This window comes from Atractosteus spatula, chromosome 11 (assembly GCF_055471065.1).
Source record: "Atractosteus spatula isolate fAtrSpa1 chromosome 11, fAtrSpa1.hap1, whole genome shotgun sequence".
NCBI lineage: Eukaryota > Metazoa > Chordata > Actinopteri > Semionotiformes > Lepisosteidae > Atractosteus > Atractosteus spatula.
This window is the reverse complement of record NC_142716.1, coordinates 27,530,317-27,552,372: the sequence shown is the minus strand read 5'-3', so window position 1 is coordinate 27,552,372 and position 22,056 is coordinate 27,530,317. Positions and strand designations below refer to the sequence as shown.

Genomic DNA, 22,056 nt, shown 5'->3' with positions numbered 1-22,056 from the left:
TGTGTGGGGTCTTTGATGATGCTTAGAGCTTTCCTCAAGCACGGTCTCTCATAAATGTCCTGTATAGATGGGAGGGCAGCCCCAGTGATGGACTGGGCAGTTTTCACCACCCGCTGTAGGGCTTTGCGCTCAGCAGCACTGCAGTTGCCATTCCACACTGTGATGCAGCCTGTCAGTATGCTTTCTGTAGTGCATCTGTAAAAGTTAGTGAGGATCTGGGGACATATCTTAGCTTTCTTCAACCGTCTTAGGAAGTACAGGCGCTGTTGCGCTTTCTTGATCAGGCAGGTGGCATTGAGAGACTATGTGAGGTCCTCGGTGATATGGACGCCAAGGAATTTCAAGTTACTGACCCTTTCCACTTCAGTCCCGTTGATGTGGATAGGGGCATGTCCGGTTTGCAGTTTCCTGAAATCAACGATCAGCTCCTTGGTTTTGCTGACGTTGAGGGTGAGGTTGTTGTCATCACACCACGTTGTAAGGAGATTGACCTCCTCCCTGTAGGCCCTCTCATCATTGTCTGTGATCAGACCTACAACTGTGGTGTCATCGGCAAACTTGATGTTGGAGTTGGTGTTGTGTTTGGGCTTACAGTCGTGGGTATAGAGGGAGTAGAGCAATGGACTAAGCACACACCCCTGGGGGACCCCAGTGTTCAGAGTTAGTGTGCCGGAGGTGTGGTTTCCAAGCCTGACAGCCTGAGGTCTGCCTGTCAGAAAGTCCCGAATCCAGTTGCAGAGGGTGGTGTTGAGACCCAGTGCACTGAGTTTCTTGACTAGTTTCTCTGGGATGATAGTGTTAAAAGCTGAGCTGAAGTCGATGAATAGTAGTCTTGTGTATGTGTTCTTTTTGTCCAGATGGAATAGGGCACCTGCTCACTGAGGTTATGAGGTCTGAGACTTTTCCTGACTTTTCTTGAAAATGTCTCGTTGAGTATTAAATTCAACCTTGGTGTTGGCAGCGAGCTTCTCTTTAAGACTAAAGCAATGTTTGTCAAATGTATGTTAAAAATGCAAGAGGCAGAACAGACAAATCTTAAGAGCTTAGAACTTAAAAGTCACCACTACATTTGTTTCACATTATATGCATTAAAAGATGCTACCATGGGACATGTAAAAGTCAAACTGAAGAGACAATGGCAACAAAGCTCTAGCAAGTAAACGTACAGTATAGTAATTACCTTCTGGAGAAGGATCAAGTCACCCTTGATAAGAGTATCTCCTAAGCTTCAAATTACAGTATTCTGGAGAAGTTATAATACAGAGAACTTCATAACAATATCAGCTCTAATATCCATATGGCTGTCACTTAATCTTTTCTTGCTCTGCATTAATTAATTACTATTACTGCAATTATTACTTGATAAATAATGTCTTTGTTAGTGCTTTTCATCCAAGAGATCCCAAAATGGTTTACATACAGAAAGGGCTGCTCTTCATCTGCCACCTAGGTCCCCCCTAGGTTTTAAAATAAAATAAAGGTTTTATTTACTTATAGGAATGTTACTTAGAAACGTGGACGTTTCTTTTTCCACGGTGGGTCTAATGTGAGACATATTTGGTTTAACATGTTCAGTGTTCAGTGTGTGGTAATTTGTTTGGTGCGAGTGAAGTCTTATTTAATCTCTGACCCAGGGAAAAGTGTGGTGTGGACGGCTGAGGACAGAATGCAGGCTCGCGCTGTGTCCGTTATTTTGATTCTCTTTGTCTTCTTCTTGCTTGATCGGCTAGTTTACTTTTTTTGTTTTACCAATAAAGTTTGATAATCGGCCAGTAAAAGCTCTGTTGTCTTTCACCTGAATGCCTGAAACATTTTACCGAACCCAGGATTTTACATATTTGGTGGCAGCGTCGGTTTTTTTTTTATTTTTGTGTGTGTGGTCTTCACGGACAAAAACTTCAGCACCGTGCCTTGCCGTTTGGACATTTCTTTTGGATGATTCGCTGTTCGCAAAAGGACTACACGTGAGTTTACTACACTGCTTTGGCATTTCATGGATTCAGTAGGATGAGCATCATTATCTGACTGAGTATTTTAATGACTTTAGGATATATGTTTTTATCAATATTACCTTGAAACGAAACGTACTGCAATTCGTTACTTGTTCGCCTCAAGTAAAATCTTCAAGTTAAGAACTTTTAACTTTAATACTGCCATCTCCGATCGCATTTTGGATATTTTTTTTGGCTTTGTGTTATTCTGTACTTTGCATACGGATTTGTTGGGGTTTTTTTTTTCGTCCGGCCAAAATTACTATAATATTTCTGAAGATTCTTGGAGTGAATCCGTTAGGAGAAAGTCACAGTTTTGAAACTGAGGATGTCTACAGACATGTCTGACGATGACACATTCACTGCTGTGGTGCACTTCAAAGCCGTTTTGCCGGCGGATTTCACTGGTGAAGGAACCGAAAGTTTTTCACAGTGGGTTAGACGTTTTCAAGTGTGCTGTGAGACTTCAGGTATGGATAAAACACAAATAGCTAAAATTCTTCCATCGAGATTGGCGGGTGCTGCATTTAGTTATTGGGACAGTCTCCCAGATACAGTGAAATGTGATTATGATAACACTTGCAAACACATGCAATCCGTTTTCGGACAAAAACAGGAACTCAGGACATTTCAAACATATCTGAATGCACGGCCGCGTCAGCCTAATGAACCTTTGGAGGTGTATGCAGCAGAGTTGCGTCGCCTTGTACTGCAAGCTTTCCCAGATTATGGGCAAACTGCCATTACATGAGAAATCCTGAGGCGTTTCATTGCTGGACTTGACCTTGAGTTACAAGCAAAATTGTACGAGTTTGGCGTTACCACTCTTGATGAAGCTCTTAAGGTAGCTGGACAGTGTGAGAGAGCGTGTTCCACATTCCATGGCATCTTCCCAGCAGCAGTGTCAATGACTACTCCACCGCCTGCTCTCTCCACCCCAGTCCATAGCTTGACTAATACCAGTGTTGACAAGCTAGCAGCCCAGCTAGACAAACTTACACTTCAAGTGGACAGATTGCAGTCAGCTGTAACATCACTGACTCGCACCCAGGCATGTACCCATTCTCATTCCCCGGAGGTCCAGTCTTCATCTGCTGCACGTAGGAGACCACAGTCCCCAGACCACAGCAGAGGCAGATCTCCTTCACGCAGCTGCATCAGTCAAAGCCGACCTTTTCGCAAGCCCCAGTCCTGGTGCCAGGTCATACCAACAACACCACGGTTATCATGAACCTTTACGCTGGGACCGGCAGGTGTCAGGCCATCATCAGACACATGAAGCTTGGGACACGTTGCTGAGATCCATTCAGTTTGCCTACAATACAAGTGTACATGCTAGCACTGGGTATACACCATTCTATCTGGTGCATGGTCGTGAGGCTCGGTTGCCAGTTCATCTATTATTTTTGCCTAAGGCTGAACTATCATCTGCATCTCCAGGAACACCAGCTGAATATGCTGCATTTGTTTGTCGTAAACTCCAGCATGCTTATCAGTCCAGCCAGGAACATTGTGAAGCTGCACATCTACAACAAAAGACCCAGCATGACAAAAAAGTAAAGTACTCACCTTACCACAAGGGAGACTTAGTTTGGTTGAACGATCCAGCTCATTTACGGTGTAAACTGGCGCCACGTTGGAAAGGGCCATACTGTATCATACAGTTAATACGTCCTGCTGATGGAGATGGGGTGCTGTATGTCATTAGACAGAAAGACTCCCCTGATGGACCTACCCAAGTTGTTCATCACAACTGTCTGAAAGCTTATTTGACACCTGGTTTTCCACAGACAGAATGTCTCCCTCCAACTGCACCTGTCGAGCTTCAGCAGACTCAAAGGGTGCAACCCCAGGACAACCCAGATGTACAGGTACCTAGTGCTACCCCTGAGTTGCTTTCTATCATTTTCTCTGGTGTGAAGCAGTGCCACCATCCTGCCAGACATACAATTAATGAACAGTCAACTGCACAATGCGTCCAACACCTGAGGCTGAAGACTCAGCTGTTGAAAAGTAGAGCTTTGAGAGCTCTTTAACCAAAGATACAATAATGGCATTGGACACTTCATGATTTTTGGACATTACTGCTTTGTATAATGCAATAAGGGAGCCATTTTCTTGCAGCAAGTCATTGTACACTTTTTCAATCATTTGGTCTGCATCCAAAGGCTGAAGAAAGATGCATCTGTCATGCTCAGCTGTGCCTATAGTAATTCCTGGAACAGCTGATAACTGCATGATCACAGATTCAGTAATACTTATAACCATTTCACTCAAGGTTTGCAGAGGTCTCTTCAGATCTTCAGTACTGGACTCAGGGCTGGAACAGTTTAGCTGAATTTTCTTTAGCAGATTATCTGTGACTCCATGTACTATTTCAGAAGAAACAAGAGAAACTTCAGAAGATTGAGCACTGGGTGTTGCCTCTTTGTTGTGCTCACTAGTTATTTTAATATCACCCATCACCTCATCAACGATCTCACTTGCTTCTCTGCTAATACTGGTCTCTGGTGAAAGGGATGAACATTGGGAAGCTGAATGTGTCAGCTTGGAAATGTTGGTCACCATAGAACTGATTATGGTTTTGACCACTGTCTCATTTCTGGAGGCTGCAGCTTTCTGTAGAACCTGTTGGGATCCAGTTTGACACAGCAATTCATTGTGAACAGAGCTGGCAACCTGCTGAATCTTGTGTGGTTCATGAAACACATCATTATCCTGTTTCACAACTGTTATCTCCTGGTTTTCTGACAAGTCCTGCAACACACTGTCAAAGAGGTCCACAGCTAGCTGACTCAGCAAAGACACAGACATCTTCCCTGGGATTTCTGTAGAAGTTTCCTCTTTTATCAAAGTAGGGTATATCTGCAATAGCAGCTGTGTTATGATGTTTTCCACAGTCTCAGTACACACTAAAGTCATATTAAGTGATTCTGTTGATTTAGCCATAGAACTTTCCTGGAGCCCAACTGAGGAAACCGGTTCAATATTCAACGGTTCTACAGGGACACTGAGTGGTTTGATTTCAGAACTGTTTTCAAGGTGGGAGTCTCTTTTCAGTTCCTCAGAAGAACTCTTCTCAATTTCTGATGTCATCCTGCCTGCTGGTATATTACCTATGATAACAAAGAGCTTTTCATTTAATGATAGTAAAACAAAATATCAGAAAGTATGTAGAATTGAAACAAAAACTAAATTATATTGAGAAGTAACGAATGACAGGCATCACAAAATATTTGAGTATAAAGCTTCATGTTCCTGTAAAACTATTACATCTTGGAGCTCAGGTAACTACATACAAAGCAGCAGCCATATTCACAGATACTGTATATATGGCTACTGAATATATGGCTATATTCACTCATTCTCTCATTCATAGTCATGGCCTACACTATCTTGTCTAAATACATCAAAAACATTTAAAAGATACAACAGATAGAAAATCAAGGTACTGTATATTTATATACAGTCACTACATTTTTTAAATTCTACTTCATAACAACTAAAATGTTAATACACTATTAAATGATTTGATTTGATTTCCTTCTTACCTTGATTTTCACTGTCTTCAGGCTCCATTGATAAATCACACGCAGAAGACAAAACATCCATGACAGACTTTACAAGCAAGCTGGAAAGCTGATTAATTGCATCATGGTAGATCTGTGAACTGGGCACTGATGGTTCAGTACTTTTCTGTGGTCTGTGATCCTTGGCAGTCAGAGACACCTTCTCTGAAATCCTTTGGGAAGACTTAAATTCCGTATTTGTATCACAATCTTGAAAAAGTGAAACATCTTTCTCATTTGTGGCAAAAATTGGAGAATCAGGAAAACTGAGGCACTGCTTCAACAGCTTTTTCACTGATTTCTCAGTAAATGAATACAACAACTGCATAGAGAGCTCTGAGGACTTTGGATGGGATAAATCCTGAACTACTAGAGGGCTCTTTAAAGTTGGATCTGAATTAGATTTGTGAGCTGTGCCCAATTGTACTGCAATTCCCGATTTCAAAATTAAATGGAAAACATTTTTGACAAGTTCTTCTGAAAATACACGCAGAGAACCACTCGAGACAAGTTGTTCCACTTTCCTTTCAATAGGACTCATTGTAGAACTCTCTGTGGAGGTCCTGACTTGGTCCTTAGGCTCTTCTGAAACCCTTGTCTGCAGTGGGGGGAGATTGTGCTTTGCTGTGGCTCCTGGTACTTGAGATGCACAGGACGCCTCTTCAGCTGAAAGCTTTTCAATGTTCAATTTAACGTTATTGGAGTGGGTTTGAAATGCTTTATTCTCAGTGACGAGACCAGCAGCACACTCTGATTTCTTTTGGCTTACTCTAGACTTGCTTTTTGTATCTGAGGCCTCCGTTACATCAAGTTCGCCCATAATAATGTCAACAATACCCATGGCAACAATTTCAATGTCAGACACTGCAGACTCTGCACATGCTATGTGTTCTGCTGAGAAGTCAAGCTTTGGTGAAATGAGAGGGCTTGGCTGGTCTCCTTCCTCAACATTGTCAAGTGTTGTTTTCTCTGAGCCTCTCTTTTGTTCTGCGGTATTTAAGCTGTTTTGATCTGTAAATGAATCTTCTATCTCATTGCTTCTGCAAGGAAGTTCCATGAACTCTTGTTCACCCAGTCCCATGTCATTTGAAGTAGAGGGTTTCTTCCAAACCCAGGACCGGGGAACTCGATTGCTTTTACATGTCAATTCATTTTCTTGTTCTGCTGTAGGAGTAGGTTGATCCTGAAGTTTTGATGAAGCATCAGTCAGGGCTCTATAGGGAGTGTCCCGACTCATGACTTCTGTGTCATCTGTATAAGAATCAATCACCATCCCAGGCACATTTATGGGTGGGAAACGTTGAACAGAATATTCTCTGCGGTTACTTTTAGTGTACTCTGTAGTGTACTCGTCTTGGTGGCCATGGACTATTTTACGAAGTGGCCGGAGGCCTACGCCCTCCCGGACCAGAGTGCCCCCACGGTGGCCGATGCACTTCTGGAGGGGATGTTTGCCAGGCTGGGGGTGCCGAAGGAGTTACACAGTGACCACGGGTGTAAGTTCGAGTCCCAGGTCTTCGCCAGAGTGTGCCAGCGCCTGGGGATCACTAAGACGCGGACCACCCCGCTGCATCCCCAGAGCGACGGGTTGGTGGAGCGGTTTAATTGGACGCTCGCCACCCAGCTGGCCACCCTGGTGTCCCGGAACCAACGGGACTGGGACCGCCACCTCCCCCTTGCGCTCTGGGCGTATCGGACCGCGGTCCAGGAATACACCGGGTGCACCCCGGCCTCGCTCATGCTGGGCCGGGAAATGCGAACCCCGGTGGACCTGGTCTTCGGCCCGCCGCCCGGAGACGGGTCGGCACCGCCGGCTGGACCGGACTACGAGTGGGACCTGCGGCAGCGGATGCGGCGGGTGCACAGCTTTGCACGGACCCACCTGACTCAGATGGGGGTCCGGCAGAAGCGGCACTACCACCTGCGCTGCAGGGGGCCTGCCTTCCAGCCCGGGGACTCAGCCCTAAGCTGGCGCCATCGTGGGAGGAACCTGCTGAGGTACTCGGGGTGGTGGGCGAGGTCTGCTACCGTGTCCGGTTGCGAAGAGTGGTGGGAGAGTGGTGGTCCTGCACCGAGGCCACCTGGCCCCCTACCGGGCCCGGGAGGAGGAGCCGTGTGGGGAGGCTCCAGACTTATAAGTGTATAGCGTGTTGTTAAGTAATTACCACCCTAAAGATGTGTACGTGTTCCATCAGTCTCCTCATGTGCATGTATATCCTGTGTTTGGTTTTGTGGTTGTTAATGAATAAAGCTATCCCTTGGTTTGTTAATCGCGTCTCCACTGGTCCTTTGTTCTGAAAAGAACCTGTAAACGCTACAGTATATTGTATATACAGTACAGTAGGTTTTATAGTCTTATAAAACATTTTTTTCGAAGCATTTTATAATGCTAATCTTGCACTCTGCTGTGTCCTAGTTCCTTTCAGTTGGGCTTCACTGGTGAAATAACGATGAAAACATCCTCTCTCTGCCCAGTCTTGCTTTTTGGCGGTTGATGTGTCTGTATGTGTCTTTTCTAGATATGTCTAAAACAGCACCTAATCTGCAGGAAGAAGCTGTTAAATTGGTAAACTGGTATCTGTAGCTGGGTAGCTGCAGAAAGGGATTGAAAACGCACCGACAGAAACTTTTTAAAAACAAATCTGGGCGCGACGGTAGGATGACGTCACAACGGAACGGCCATTTCACGAGGTTCCTAATTCCTCAGCCTCGAGATGTGTTCTGGTTGTTTTCGGTTTTGTTGAAGGTATTTGTACCGTAGCAATGCCGTGCTTTAAATTTCATACTTGGTTATTTAAGATCCCTGTTTATAAGAATAGGTGTGTTAACCCCTCTGTATTCTGGCTAGATTTCACTCTGGAATTCTTAATCTGGCCTTCCTAAAGTTTTTCCTTAAAACAATTGGTGAAGAAATTTCTCACTTTTCAACCACTTTTCATCTGTAGCTCTGTAGATCTGGGATGGAAAAGAAGTGTAGAAATGCAATTTTAATTATGGTCAATTATGGTATTGCAGCCATTTATAGTTATACAGGTCTTGTCCTCAATATTCTCAGTCACAGCAGCATGACACATGGAATATTATCCATCCATTGTCTAATCACTTGATCCAATCCAATGCTGTGGAGAAGGGCTCTGCAATTACCAGAGGTCAGTTTCTTCATTTCTGTTGCAGTGTGAGAGCAAAGAAAATTACAGTCATCAACAATTATACTGCTTATCTGTTTAGTTGGAAGAGAATTATCCTTTCTTTTGGACAGAATCTGCATTTGGATTTGTGACCAAGATTACATAATACAAATACCAAAGCTTGGAACGTCTGAAAAAGACTCAGTGGATGACAGAGGGATCAAATTTCCTGACAAAATGTGTGTTCACTGATTGATCTGCAGAGCCACACGGTCAGGCTGGGTGCAATAAGATGTGGATACAGTCCTTCAAATTCAAATCCCTAGTACAAAAAGAGAATACAATCCATTTTATCCAGCAGCCATATCACTCTGCAACTCACAACTGGCAACCCACTGAAGCTCAGCAGGTGTGAGCCTGGTCAGTACCTGGTTGTGAGACCTCCTGGCAAAAACTAAGGTTGCTGCTGGAAGAGGTGTTAGTGGGGCCAGCAGGGGGCGCTCACCCTGCGGTCCATGTGGGCCCTAATGCCCCAGTATAGTGACGGGGACACTATACTGTAAACAGGCGCCGTCCTTCGGATGAGACATAAAACCGAGGTCCTGACTCTCTGTGGTCATTAAAAATCCCAGGGCGTTTCTTGAAAAGAGTAGGGGTATAGGATTTCCCATTGGCCTTTACCAGTCATGGCCTCCTAGTAATCCCCATCTATGAATTGGCTTCATTACTCTGCTCTCCTCCCCACTAATAGCTGATGTGTGGTGAGTGTTCTGGCGCACTATGGCTGCCGTCGCATCATCCAGGTGTGGCTGCACATTGGTGGTGGTGGAGGGGAGTCCCCATTACCTGTAAAGCGCTTTGAATGGAGTGTCCAGAAAAGCGCTATATAAGTGTAAGCAATTATTATTATTATTATTATTTTAATACCCTGAATGTATGAAATGAGCACATGCTTGTTTTTAGCCTAGTCTTACTGACAATCACATTGCTGGTCTGATCACCTGCAGGATACGAGAACTCCATTTCTATAATATTTTGTCTTTGAAGAACTGGCATCTGATTCATTTCCAGTAGTCTCTCTCATTACTTGACTGTCTGTTGGGAACTGTTAGTCCTGCTTGTGTTTATTCTGTAGTCTGGTGAACAACAGGTCGTGAAATTAAGATCTATTTGATTAATTGTCTTTTATCCACCCTTTATCAGAAGGCTACTTATTCCTGTTTAAGGGTTTGCTGACCAGGAGTCTATCCCAGAATCCCAGAGGTGTAACTCAGCATTAGTAGTATATTTGTCCCCTTGTAGGGTACATACACAAACACACAGGGCGATGTAGACATTCCAGTGAACCAAACAAGCATGTGTTGAAGATGGAAGATGGAGTGAATCACCCAAAGGAAGATAATGTGAAAGCAGGGAGAAGACGCAAACCCCCTACATAAGGTGCACACGTCTGGAATCAAATTAAATGACCCCCAAACACGTTCACCAATTTTGTTTCTAAAAAGATAACTTTCTGCATTATGCTAAATGATGAATGCACCTTCGTGTTTATTAAAATATTATTCTAAATGATTTTTAAAAATTGTGTTATTTTTATGTAAGAACTGTTTCAATCAAACGTACAAGAAAAAATCAATATTTTAGGAAATGTTGGAAAAGGAAAAGATAGTTGAAAAGTATGGAAGCCCGTTTCCGCCAGGGAGAAAAAAAAAACGCGCTATGGTATCTCAGAATTCCGATTTAGTATCTCAGAATTGCAACTTAGCAACTCAGAATTGCGACTTAGTATCTCAGAATTGCGACTTAGTATCTCAGAATTCCGACTTAGTATCTCAGAATTGCGACTTAGTAACTCAGAATTCCGACTTAGTATCTCAGAATTGCGACTTAGTATCTCAGAATTGCGACTTAGTAACTCAGAATTCCGACTTTATATCTCACATTTGCGACTTCGAAATAGCCCATATTTCATTGTCTGTCCTTTTGTTATTGTAACGGATTCGGGTTCTAGGGCTTGTGCCCTCGCTGCTCCCACCCTAGTTTGTGCCTCACTGCATTGGCTCAAACCAAGGTCCTGCCAACTGAGGTACTTTCTGATATACTAAGTCGCAATTCTGAGTTGCTAAGTCGCAATTCTGAGTTGCTAAGTCGGAATTCTGAGATACCATAGCGCGATTTTTTTACTCCCTGGCGGAAACGGGCTTCTATAGAAAAGCCTGGAATGCAAGTGTAATCCTCACTTAAGGGGAGCCGGGTTTTAGAACTGGCTATAGTTGCTCACGGACATAGCGTTGGCTTTATGAACTACAACTCCCATAACGCACTGCTCAAGTTTACGTCACAGTCCCTATTCTGCCTGGCTGTGGTGACCTCTAGCGGGGCCCTCTCAGTTCTGGCAGCTTTACCGTTGATCGTGTGCACTCACCGATGCACGCAATAGGAACTCACACACGGTTTCCTTTTTTAAAGTTTATTTTCTACAAAAATAGAAAAAAACATGGGAAGGTTTTCAGAGATATGTACAAGTCAGGTTTACAGCAGGCTGGTAGCGAGAGTCTGACTCCTACCCTCATACATGTTGTTTTCCCCTGTTTAAGACGTTTACTATAACACCATTTAAACGCGACAACATAACAACTCAACTCACTAAGAACTTAACTCACAACACACAGACAGTTTTCATCTAGCGACTTCACACAGTTAGCTAACGAAGTTCAATTTCGTCTCTGATAACCCGCAGAGCCCGAATACACTTTTGATACTCTTAAAACATATAAACGTGTAAACCTTAAACCGAAACTATGACATCAGTAAACATAAACTTACAGGCCTTTTAAAAAAGCCTTATTACTTCAGATCTTACCTAAAAAATTAGAAAGAACCATGGGAGAGTTTCCAGAGATACGTACAAGTCAGGCGTACAGCAGGCTGGTAGCGAGGGTCTACCAGCCTGCACGAGGCGCTGTTCCCGATTCCCGGGCCCAGCTGCTCATCACCTGGTTGCACAAGCTTTGACTTTTCATTTTCATTACTATATTTTCAGGTTGTGTTTTTCATACCACTACGGAAAAAAAAACATATTTTAGAGGAAGATGTCAGCTTGATTAAACAAATATTGCTCCTTAAGCCTAGTTCCTTACTGTGCTAATTCTGCCACCTACTGGACAAGGTAATAAATAAAACAAGGAGAAAATCATAGAATATAACACCCACATTACAGGCCAGCCAAGTAAAGGGTGTAAGATGACCTGGGGAAGGGTCATTCATAACAGGTATTTTCGGAATGACCTACTTAAAATACTAGATATGGACCTAAGCAAAATGGCTGCCAAAAAGAATCAGCTGACCCGTATATGGAAAGGGTCTACCCTGAGAAACAATGAGACACAGCTGAGCCGCATCAGGAACTGAAATATAAGTGCCCCGGAGGCAGTGGACAAGGCGGAAGCCGATAAGGTGAATGCGGTTTGGAGGAAGAGAGAGGAAAGAGGTTTATGTTAAAGATCGGACTAAGGAATAACGGACTACTGAAAGGAGAAAAGGTTTATGGTTCTTGGATTGCGGATAGTGGATAAGGATACATCGCGGATTGGCTTTATTATGGATTTTTGTAACTCGGATCGGAACAGGATTAATAGAGCGGATTACGGACTGGATTTGGAAGATAATTGGAGGAAGAAACGCCACGAAACTCAGGAAAGAAAAGTGTGGTGTGAGTACTTCTCTCATTTACATAAACTTTCCCCCGGAGGCACCACAAGGGATATCTGAAGGACTGAAAAGTGCACTGATTGTCACATTATCTAAGGTTGTCTTTTAAAATGTACTTGTATTCCATTAACAGCATCTATTGCACTGCCCGAGAAAATGAGAAATTACTGTATGTAATCTGTTCGAATTGGGTTCCTATGAAAAAGACTTGTGAAGAAACCCAGCTGGGACTCAAAACCCTTGGTATCTTGTCAGAAGAAGAGAATGCAATGTGCCCCAAGCCATATGATTTTCAAAACAGATTTAGTACCAGAAACAAATAATTTGTAGCTATTTTATAAGAACCTTTCATCTTGTGTTTTAATTGTAATACAGTGTATTAAAATGCACAATGGTTTGGTTTTGGGAGAGAGAAGGAATAGGAGGGAGAGGTAAGAAGGGAAAGCAAATGAAAGAAAAGTCCAGAATAGGCTGTAGGCTGTTGAAAAAATGAGAATAGAATATGACATATTCCAAGGAGAAGTCGAAACAAAATAAGACCTTAAAAAGAAATCAGCCTATCACTGTTTGCTGGGAGAATGGATGAATCCTGTCTAATGCTCAGCTGACACTCTGTTAAAAGCAATAAAAGACAATGTTAGTCCTCCGTGGTTAACCTACATTTATGCTGTTGCTTTAAAACAGATAACAACGGAAGAACTGAATGACATGGCGGAGAATATAGTGGCGTGGGTGGCAGTGTCCATTATCAGAGTGCTGCTCCCAGCCATCTCCCTGTACAATGAAAAGAGGAGCCGGAGAAGAGTCTCTTAATCACCTGCTGCAGATCTAATAACCTTGCCTCTGAATTGTGGATGGTGTTCTTGAATGTGTCAACTCTCCCTTGTCAGCAAATAAGCCAATAAGAAAGAATTCCCACCCCAAAGACTGTGCGTCTTAATCAATCTGCAAACTCAGAGACTGACCGTGAGATTTTACAGGTTGTCTCTAAAAGCTTGAACCACTTTCACTGTATGTATTGAGTCAGTGTCAGTCTACGGTCTCCATATTAAATGAGATGTAAAGTCTCAAATTGCACTTAATGAGTATGTTTTCTTTAGTGTTTTAATGAGACTTTCTGGTAGCAGAATGTATGTAGCGTTTTTTGCAATGGAATGCACAGCAGCACTGTTTCAGAAGGATATACAAAAGGTAAAATGTACTGTAATATTGTGGTAAAATAGTTGATAGCTGAATGGATATGATTTAAAATTACAGTGGTTTCCAGTAGTAAAATAATGTTAAAAGAAAAGAATTCTATAAAGGTAATGAAGGTTTTAATCCATCCATTTTCTAACTGCATTATCCAATACAGGGTTGCAGGGGAGCCAGAGGCATGATTTACCCTGAACTGGACACCTGTCCATCACAGCGCACACTCACACCAGGGACAATTTTCACAAAAGCCAATTACCTGAAGACAACCCAAGCAAACACATGTAGAACATACAAACCCCAGGTCTGAGGATGAACTCATGGCCCCAGTGCTCTGAGACAGCACCACTGCCCCACTTTTTTATGCTACTATATTCCAGTTAAATACCAGAGTTTACTGTTGCTTATTTTAGCCTGGAAGAGATACATTATGATCATTTGATACTGGCAAATATTCTTGTGGCACAAGGAAAGCGGTACAAACATTATATTTCCACTAGAGGGAACAGTAGGTTTTTGGACTAAACTGTCCTGCTTTGGCAACACTGTATTTTTATGGTATATAAATGAGTTATTTCTGGATAATCACTTCAGGAACTCACTTTATCCCCTGAACAGTAGTCACTGTAAATATAATTTGTCTTTTACTTCCCAAAACAATTCAATATTTCCCACTGTACTGCATACAGTATTTAGCCTCTAGAATTTAATTTGCTCAATGGTAGTCTTGAAGCATGTAGTTAGTACTGTATAGGTACTATCATTTAACAGCATTCATGAGATACATTCAAACAGAATATTAATTCCATATATTCAATTGAACCTTTCAAAGAGAACAACCATTTCCCTGTGAAATTAGGCTTTTCTCTGTCACTTCTCAGGTGGCTCTGACAATCAGCTGCCGTTAAATTGTGGCTGTGGGCATCTGTTTCAATGGAGTTTCTACTCCCTCTTTAAGTGTGATATTAGAAATACATCTTTTTTTGCTCAAAAACTGCTTTTTACAAATTAAAGATACGGCTATAAATTAATATGACGTTTTGGCTGTGAAGCCTTCTTAAGGTGTGTGGAGACACACCTGAAGAAGGCTTCACAGCCGAAACCTTTTCTCTCTTCTCTTTTCAGCATGGAATAAACCTATTGTTCCTTTACAGACTACGCATGCTGACGCAGCTACCCACCTGCACTACTATAAACGAATATAGCATACAATGGCATCTAATTATAACAACTTATACTTGGGATTTTTTAAAGAATCTTTTGTTTTTAATCCATAGCATAATATTACATTATGAAAGACAGTTTTGTGCAGAAAAAAAAGCACCTTTACATTTTCCTTTATTTATTTAAAAACTAAGAGCTTTTTTTTAAGTGGTAAGAATGGTAAATTGTGCCATGTGAAGTTCATTTTTCAGTTTCCACTGTCTACATTCCTGGGCACGGCTTATATGTGGGTTAATATTTACCTATCGGATTAGCAAAGGTTAAAATAACACAACTGAAACAGGATGAGGAAATGTGCACACACTCCTCTGACATACTCATGAGAGAGAGTCTTTCCCCACTTGACATGCTTTGAGCTTATAAAAGAGAGATCACCCACTGGAGAAGAACACGACTGTGAGTGACATCACTGTGAGGTCATAGGCATTGAGCAGGTCAGACAATCAAGACTGCAAGGGGAGACTCAATCCTACCCAACATTAGAGACATGCCTGCTTTTGCAAGTGCCAGCTTGATAATGGTTTAAGTTCCTCAGATATTTTTTAACTTCAGCTAGGCGTATGGCCATTGACTTAAAAATCAGTAAATCATTAAGGAATGCTGGAAGGTTTAATAGACTTAAGATATTCTTACCAGATCGAAACACCAGCACGGCACTGTAACCTTATTCTTTATAAAAATGTGAACATAAACTCTCTCTTTTAAACTGTACAGGCCTATTACAAAGCCAGTCGAAGTGGACAGCTCCACAGAGTAAACAGTCATATAATCCAATGCTTCAAGTTGATCAATAATGTAGTAACTGTACTGTATATGAAGATGTGGTGATTGTTTTTATTTAACCTTATCCACCTGTTCTGAAAAGCATAGGTTGTCTTGTGTTTTGCAATACGTAGTCTGTGGTGTTATTGATTTAGCTAGTAAAAATATATATATTACTCATCCATTGTGTGGTTTCTGTGTAAAGTGTTGTCAGCATTACACTATTAATATATTACAATACTGCTGTGAAAACAAACTTATTGATTATGTTTAAAAGACACTGGAGATCACTTGCATTTGCAATATTTTGAGAAAAGTGTAGTGTTGAAAGCTAATACACACGTATATTCCCCCCCGATATATTCAGTACTTCATTCAAAAAATGTTTTTTTAGATGCATGACTTCCTCATGATACATATCCTTTCTAAATACATTTTACTTTTGCTATTAAGGTCAGTACTGAATAGTTTAGGAACATGTAAAGGTTTATTCCATGCTGAAAAGAGAAGAAAAGAAACAATATTTCAGCTGTAGAGTCTTCTTCAGGTGTCAGTTCCTGTTTCTTTTCTTCTCTTTTGCAGCCTACGCGTGTTGACGCACTACCTACTTGAGCTACTGCAGAGTTTTCTTACATATTACTTACCACCATTTGCTTTGACTTGGAAAAACTATGCAGTATCGTTTGAAAAGCAGCCCTTTCTTGTTCGTCTATTTCTGCCAGCCACGTGTTACTGGCAGTCCTCAAATGTGTCAACTACTGTGAGGAAGGCCTTCCACACTCCAGGCCTGCTTGTGCACACAGCCCCGCCTCCTCTTCTCGTTTGACTGATCTCTCGGTTCGTGTCCGCGATGCAGGTCCAGTGCGGACCCCCGCCCTTCGTCACACACCACGGAGTGGTCCACCATGATGCCGAAAGGCCTGGCCTCTGGCAGCTGCATCGTCGTCACGTTGTACACCTTGTGCGCCACGGAGCAATTCGACGGCAGAGGCCGATGAAGCTTCCCCCAACTTTTGGCAAAGAAGTCGTCTCCTAAATAGTTAACCAGCAAACCCGAGTAGAGATCTGAAACGGAACAGAGTCACAGGTTCCATGTTAGAATCTGTCCCAGGCACACTTTCTACCCAACCAAAAACAGGAAGTGCACTTGCTACCAAAACGTCAAACTGGAACCGAGAACAAGTGAATGTGTATTTCTCCCCCCCCTCTCTGAATGCTGTACTGTACTGACTGCTACCCAGAACGTTCTTTTTTAAATCAACACCACCAATATACAGTAGTTCAAGTGTGAAGTGTGACATATTGCTTTTGAAGGGCGGTGTTTGAAACTTACTGGATTGTTACTTTTCTACATAACCTTTATTTTAAATGTATTTAAATAAAATATGACAACCGTTTCCAATAACCTTTAAAGTAACAGCAGAATGAGATCCTTGGATCAATTAATCAATTTCTTTTCAAAACTAGTTGAGTTTAATGGAACAAACTGCACGTGTTATTTAAGTCCTGGTTCCTTTCAAGAAACAGCAGGATGAGATCCTTGAATGAACTACTAAGAAATTAGCTAAATGGGCCAAATGTAACCTCTCGTGTTCTTAGGTATTAAATGGTATCTAAAGAAGCTACACAAGTTATATTTTTATCCTTTCTTATGTTTAAATCAACATACCAAGAAAAAAACATTTGTTTTAGATTGTTGTATGAATAAAAGATTGAAATATTCTATTAATCAATTTCCTCAAGAATTGGGCTTTACAGAATGTTAATAAAGCACCTACAAACTACCTCAGACACAAATCCTAAACCTAAATTACTACTGAATATAAATGAATGCTTTACTAACATCCCATAAAATCTCTGTTGAAAGAAAGCGATGCTATGAAACCTTAAATCTAAAGTGTAACCGCAGAAACATGTAGGAAAGTTCAGTTTCCAGGTGGCAGATTGAGAAAGTTTCACCAAAACGAAGTCTGCTTTTTTATAAAAATACATCTTCAATTGGGAAAGGCTTTGACTAAAAATAAACTGGATATTGTTCCAACAAAATCTTTGTGAGAAAGTGGGTCTTGCTGGCTAGAAACGGCCAACATACAATAGAGTTAGACTTTGTAAAAATTAAATAAATTCAGATTCTGAGAGGCTCAATAAGTGCTTGTTCAGAGTAAATCAGACATTGTTGTCCGAGTTTCAGCAGTGATACATAATTCACAGAATACCAACACCAACAGGGCTGGGCACTTTGGGATATCCAAGCGATCTCAGACGCGTCCGATAACTGCAACCTCTATGACCAGCTGGGCACCAGTGCTCTTGTAGTGTTGTCAGTGAAAGAAACATCATTGGTACAACTTATGCCAACTCCGACACTTAGCATCACTGTGGGGCTGTTATAGCACATATTTTGAAGGAATAAGTACATTTCGTCATCTCTTCCAAGCTGGTACTGGTCTGGAACTGTGATAATTCATTTGTGATTTTAAAATGTAGAGGCATGCAAAAAATTAACTATTGATTCCAAATATCTAAAATGAGAAAAATAGCTGATGTGACATTTTCACTTCTCCAGGAACAAACTGCAATAATGAAGCACAGAGATTGTTTATGGATCATGGCAACTGTGTTGTTCACTACTGTTTCTGTATTTTGAATTGGAGAATAGTTTCTAAAGAAGCGATCAGTTGGGAAAAAAACGTGATCCATAGACTTAACTGATTTTTTTTGCAGACTCTAGCTCTGCCTTGGCTTTCTTTTTCTGAACACTGACAGGTTTTGTGCCTTCGCAATGTTGTTTCCCCCCATCTCACACATTGTTTGAGCAGCTTTTGAAAAGAAATGCGAATGAAGGGGGATGTCTGAAGTAAGTTGTAGAACAGAAAAATACGTTTTGTTTAATCTTAAAACCAATATCTGGCATTGGTATGGGTGGTAGTGCCATTTGCATAAGGGAAATTTCAGATCAACTTGCATTTATCAGAAACTTCATGAAAAGGAATTGAGATTCGAGAGGGAAGAAGTGGTGCTCACCGTCGTTAAATCTAGAGTATTTTGCAAAGCTGGTGAAAGTTTCCCCTGCTAAAGATGTCAGGGGCAGCTGCATAAACCAAGGCTCTTTCCTGGGATAGCATGTTCTCTGAGCCACACACTGAAGGTCTCTGTGGAAGGTTTGGGGGATGTGATAGTCAAAAGAGTATACATGGATATACTGGAGTTGCACAGCTGTAGAGACAAGAATGAAAAATAACCAAGAGTAAGCATGGCATTTTCATACATCCAGGTCAAATGCCCCCTTTCTTTTTCCATTAGTTTGGAGAGTTTCCTTTATTTATTTTCATTTGTTAAACTATCCTCCAAGTTCTGAAATGTTGACATACATTTTCAGCAGCCACCATACACATCATTTAGATTTAATTAGAAAGTCTAAGGCTATTTCGGTATTTATTTTCATCTGTATACACAATGAGGTGTAAGTCTATTAGTGTCCACCTATTCTCAGGGTTATATTAAGCGTGCATATGAAATTGAACCACCAACAGATAATAACAGAATAGACTGGTTTTTGCCCCACAGGTAAATTTAAAATAGGAAAAGAACAGGTGCACCAAACCAGAACAAAAACTGCCAATACTTGAATCTTAAAATCTGGAAAAATTGTACCAAAGGCTTTCAGAAAGTGATAGACAGCTGCGATGTCAATGCCATGTACATACTAAAGCTGTATGTTCATGTGAACGCCTACCTATGTCCTTGAAGGTGCTGTATGTGTAAGTCCCGCAGAAGAAGGTCTGTGAATTTTCATGCCCACTGGAGGGCCAGAATGATGTAGAATGATTTTTCACATCTGGAAGCTCTGGGGTGCTGTGAACCAGCCACACTCCTGTCTGTCTGTCTAACATCACAATCCCTGAAAAAGGTCACACAAGATACATTCAAATCTCAAAATTTGATCGTTTTTGATCCGTCTGTTTTTTCAGTTTCAATCTTTTTAAAGGACAAGTCTGCTCTTTTTGAACAGAGTCCATTATCAAGCCTGCTTCCAGCTGACGAATTCAATTAATCAATTCAGTTCAAGAATCAAACAAGAACTGTATAATTGATCAAACTAAACAAAAAAACTTCTATTTTGGGCTAATTTCAATTCTCTTAATCTGACTTTTGGCTTTTTTGTCCAACCGAATTTAACTGAACATACTTCATGGCCAAAAGTCAGATTAAGAGAATTGAAAACCATAGTCCAAAATAGGACTATTCTTAATCCTATTAATTATTTTCAGTTCTCTTGAACTGACAATTGGCCATGAAGTATGTAGATTTATTTCTTAATCTCAACAATTTAATTTACTGTATTCATTTAGAAATGGGCTACTGTAAATTCAATTCAATAGAAACCTAGAGCCCAAAACAAGCATCTTTAGTTTTGTTTTACCCAGCAGATGAATCTTTTATTATAAACATCAGTATTATATTGACTTACAGAAGTGTTTTTAAACTCAGTGATTTTCACCAGGAGAAAAAGCTCTGATGGCAACAGATTTGTTCTTAGCTTATGTGATGCCTCAGTAAAAGAAATGTAAATGGGAAAAAAAATAATGAACAAAAACAAGATGGAAATATATACTTTAAAGCTTTATGATTCAAGTTTTAAAACCAGAAAACACAGAAAGCTGGTGTTGGTATTCTTCAGAAACAGTACAGTATATACTTCGGACGTGCCATCATGTCTTGACCATATTGAGTAAATCATAAAATAAATGTTTTCTACTGAATCAATGATTTGGACAAAATCTGCAGAATCACACATGTAAATGTTCTACCCTGAAATAGTGTAAATTTTAAAATATTTTATTTTAGATATATATAAAATGAACAATTCACATCCTGCATATGTAGCAAACATTGCACTTGGCTTTAATCATAGCAATAAGCAAGCAAACCCAGCAAGTATTACGGATACAATTATATTGTTTGTTGTGCTGTCTATGATGTTTTTTCCCCCCCCCCCCCATTTTCTGTTTCCTTCTGTCTTGTACATTATAAAATGTTACTTACCTTTGCTGTGTCCAAAAGATGAAGGAGCAGGTTTAAATGACTTTGGAGGTTGATCGTTGTATAGAAGATACCCAAAGTCCACAGTCTTTTAGGAAGGAATATAAAAAATATCAATACAAAGTTTGTATTTGTATTGCACAAAAGGCTTTTGAATTATAAGAGAAACCTGTGAAAATAAACACATCGAAAAGACAATGTATATCCTGACCTCACTTTCTGGGAGATGACACAGATTATAAATAAAGGTTTCTTACCTTTTTATGAATGTAGGACAAAAAAGGCTGCAAAGTCTGCCCCACTGCACTCTTGGAGTCATTTACCAATTTCTTCCCATATACCCAGCCATTGGTATGGTCATCCATGTAGAGGTATCGCAGACCTCTTCCTTCATCGTGGACTGGCAGCTTATACAGAATAAACCTGTATGATTCCAAAAACACATAAAAGAGTATTACATACTGTATACTGCTCTAGAACTGTGACACTGTACAATGTGTCCTGGGTGTTGGACAGACAGTGTTAACTGTTGTGATCACTAGAAAATAAAAAGGGCACTTAAACAATACTAGTGTCTGTTGCCAGTCTGTGGGTGCACTGGTGCTTCTGGGAGATGAACAGAACCTGTGGCAAGAGAAGAAGGGTCAAGCAGCCTTGATCATTTCTAGGTGATGTAGTGGCCTACAAAGCGAAAATAGCTCTTGTTTTTAGGGGTCGCCCATGTTTGACATGAGTATTGTGGAAAAACTGGAATAATCTTATGCGATTAGAGCTCATTTTCTGCATTTTAAACCAGCAGAGCTCTGTAGAACTGAACTGCAGCAGTTGACAAAGAGTCAACAGTTGACTAAAAGAAGCGAGGCAAGGCAAGCATCTCACAAACATTACTCTCCTCAAGAATACATTCTGGTGAATCGTTTCAAAACGAACTATTGAAAGGAAAAAAACACTTTAAAATCCAATAGTAATTTCTTTATGACAAAAAAAAATCATAGACACTGTACCCTGGATTTACAGATGCAGCCATTCAAAGTGCGCGGCACAGGCACATACCGGGGGTAATTGGCTACGTCATCGCGCATCGTGACGCGAGATGACGCAAAATACCGCGGTACGTGATTGGTTGACCGACAGGGGCACTCGTGGTGCATTGGTCGGTCGTAGAAAGATTTAAATGTCTTTACTGTGCCCGTTTAAGTATTGAATATTTATATGGAATTTTACCACTGAAGGGAAATCTTAGTAGCTGAGCATAAAAAGAATAGGAGCATACTGTAACGCGTGTGAAGGCCATAAACGATATTAATTTTGGAACATAAACATACAGTATATGGCTGGTCTCTGTACTTTAAAGAAAAAATACACACCGGTATTCCATTTCTCCCTAAACATTTTAAGCATCGAAGTCCTTAACTAACGTGATACCGCAGTTAA

At 41.0% G+C, this 22,056-nt stretch overlaps 1 protein-coding gene across 1 annotated transcript; it reads right to left on the bottom strand.

Annotated features, from left to right (window-relative positions):
- Positions 1-16,330: 16,330 nt before the first annotated feature.
- Positions 16,331-21,697, bottom strand: LOC148823776 (deoxyribonuclease-2-alpha-like). The gene is made up of 5 exons (XM_088928138.1): positions 21,693-21,697; positions 20,880-21,045; positions 20,626-20,710; positions 19,316-19,480; positions 16,331-16,644 (listed from the first exon to the last, which is right to left on the bottom strand). Exons 1-5 carry the CDS (start codon positions 21,695-21,697, stop codon positions 16,331-16,333), a joined length of 735 nt encoding a protein of 244 aa, XP_088784264.1.
- Between the last annotated feature and the right edge of the window lie 359 nt (positions 21,698-22,056).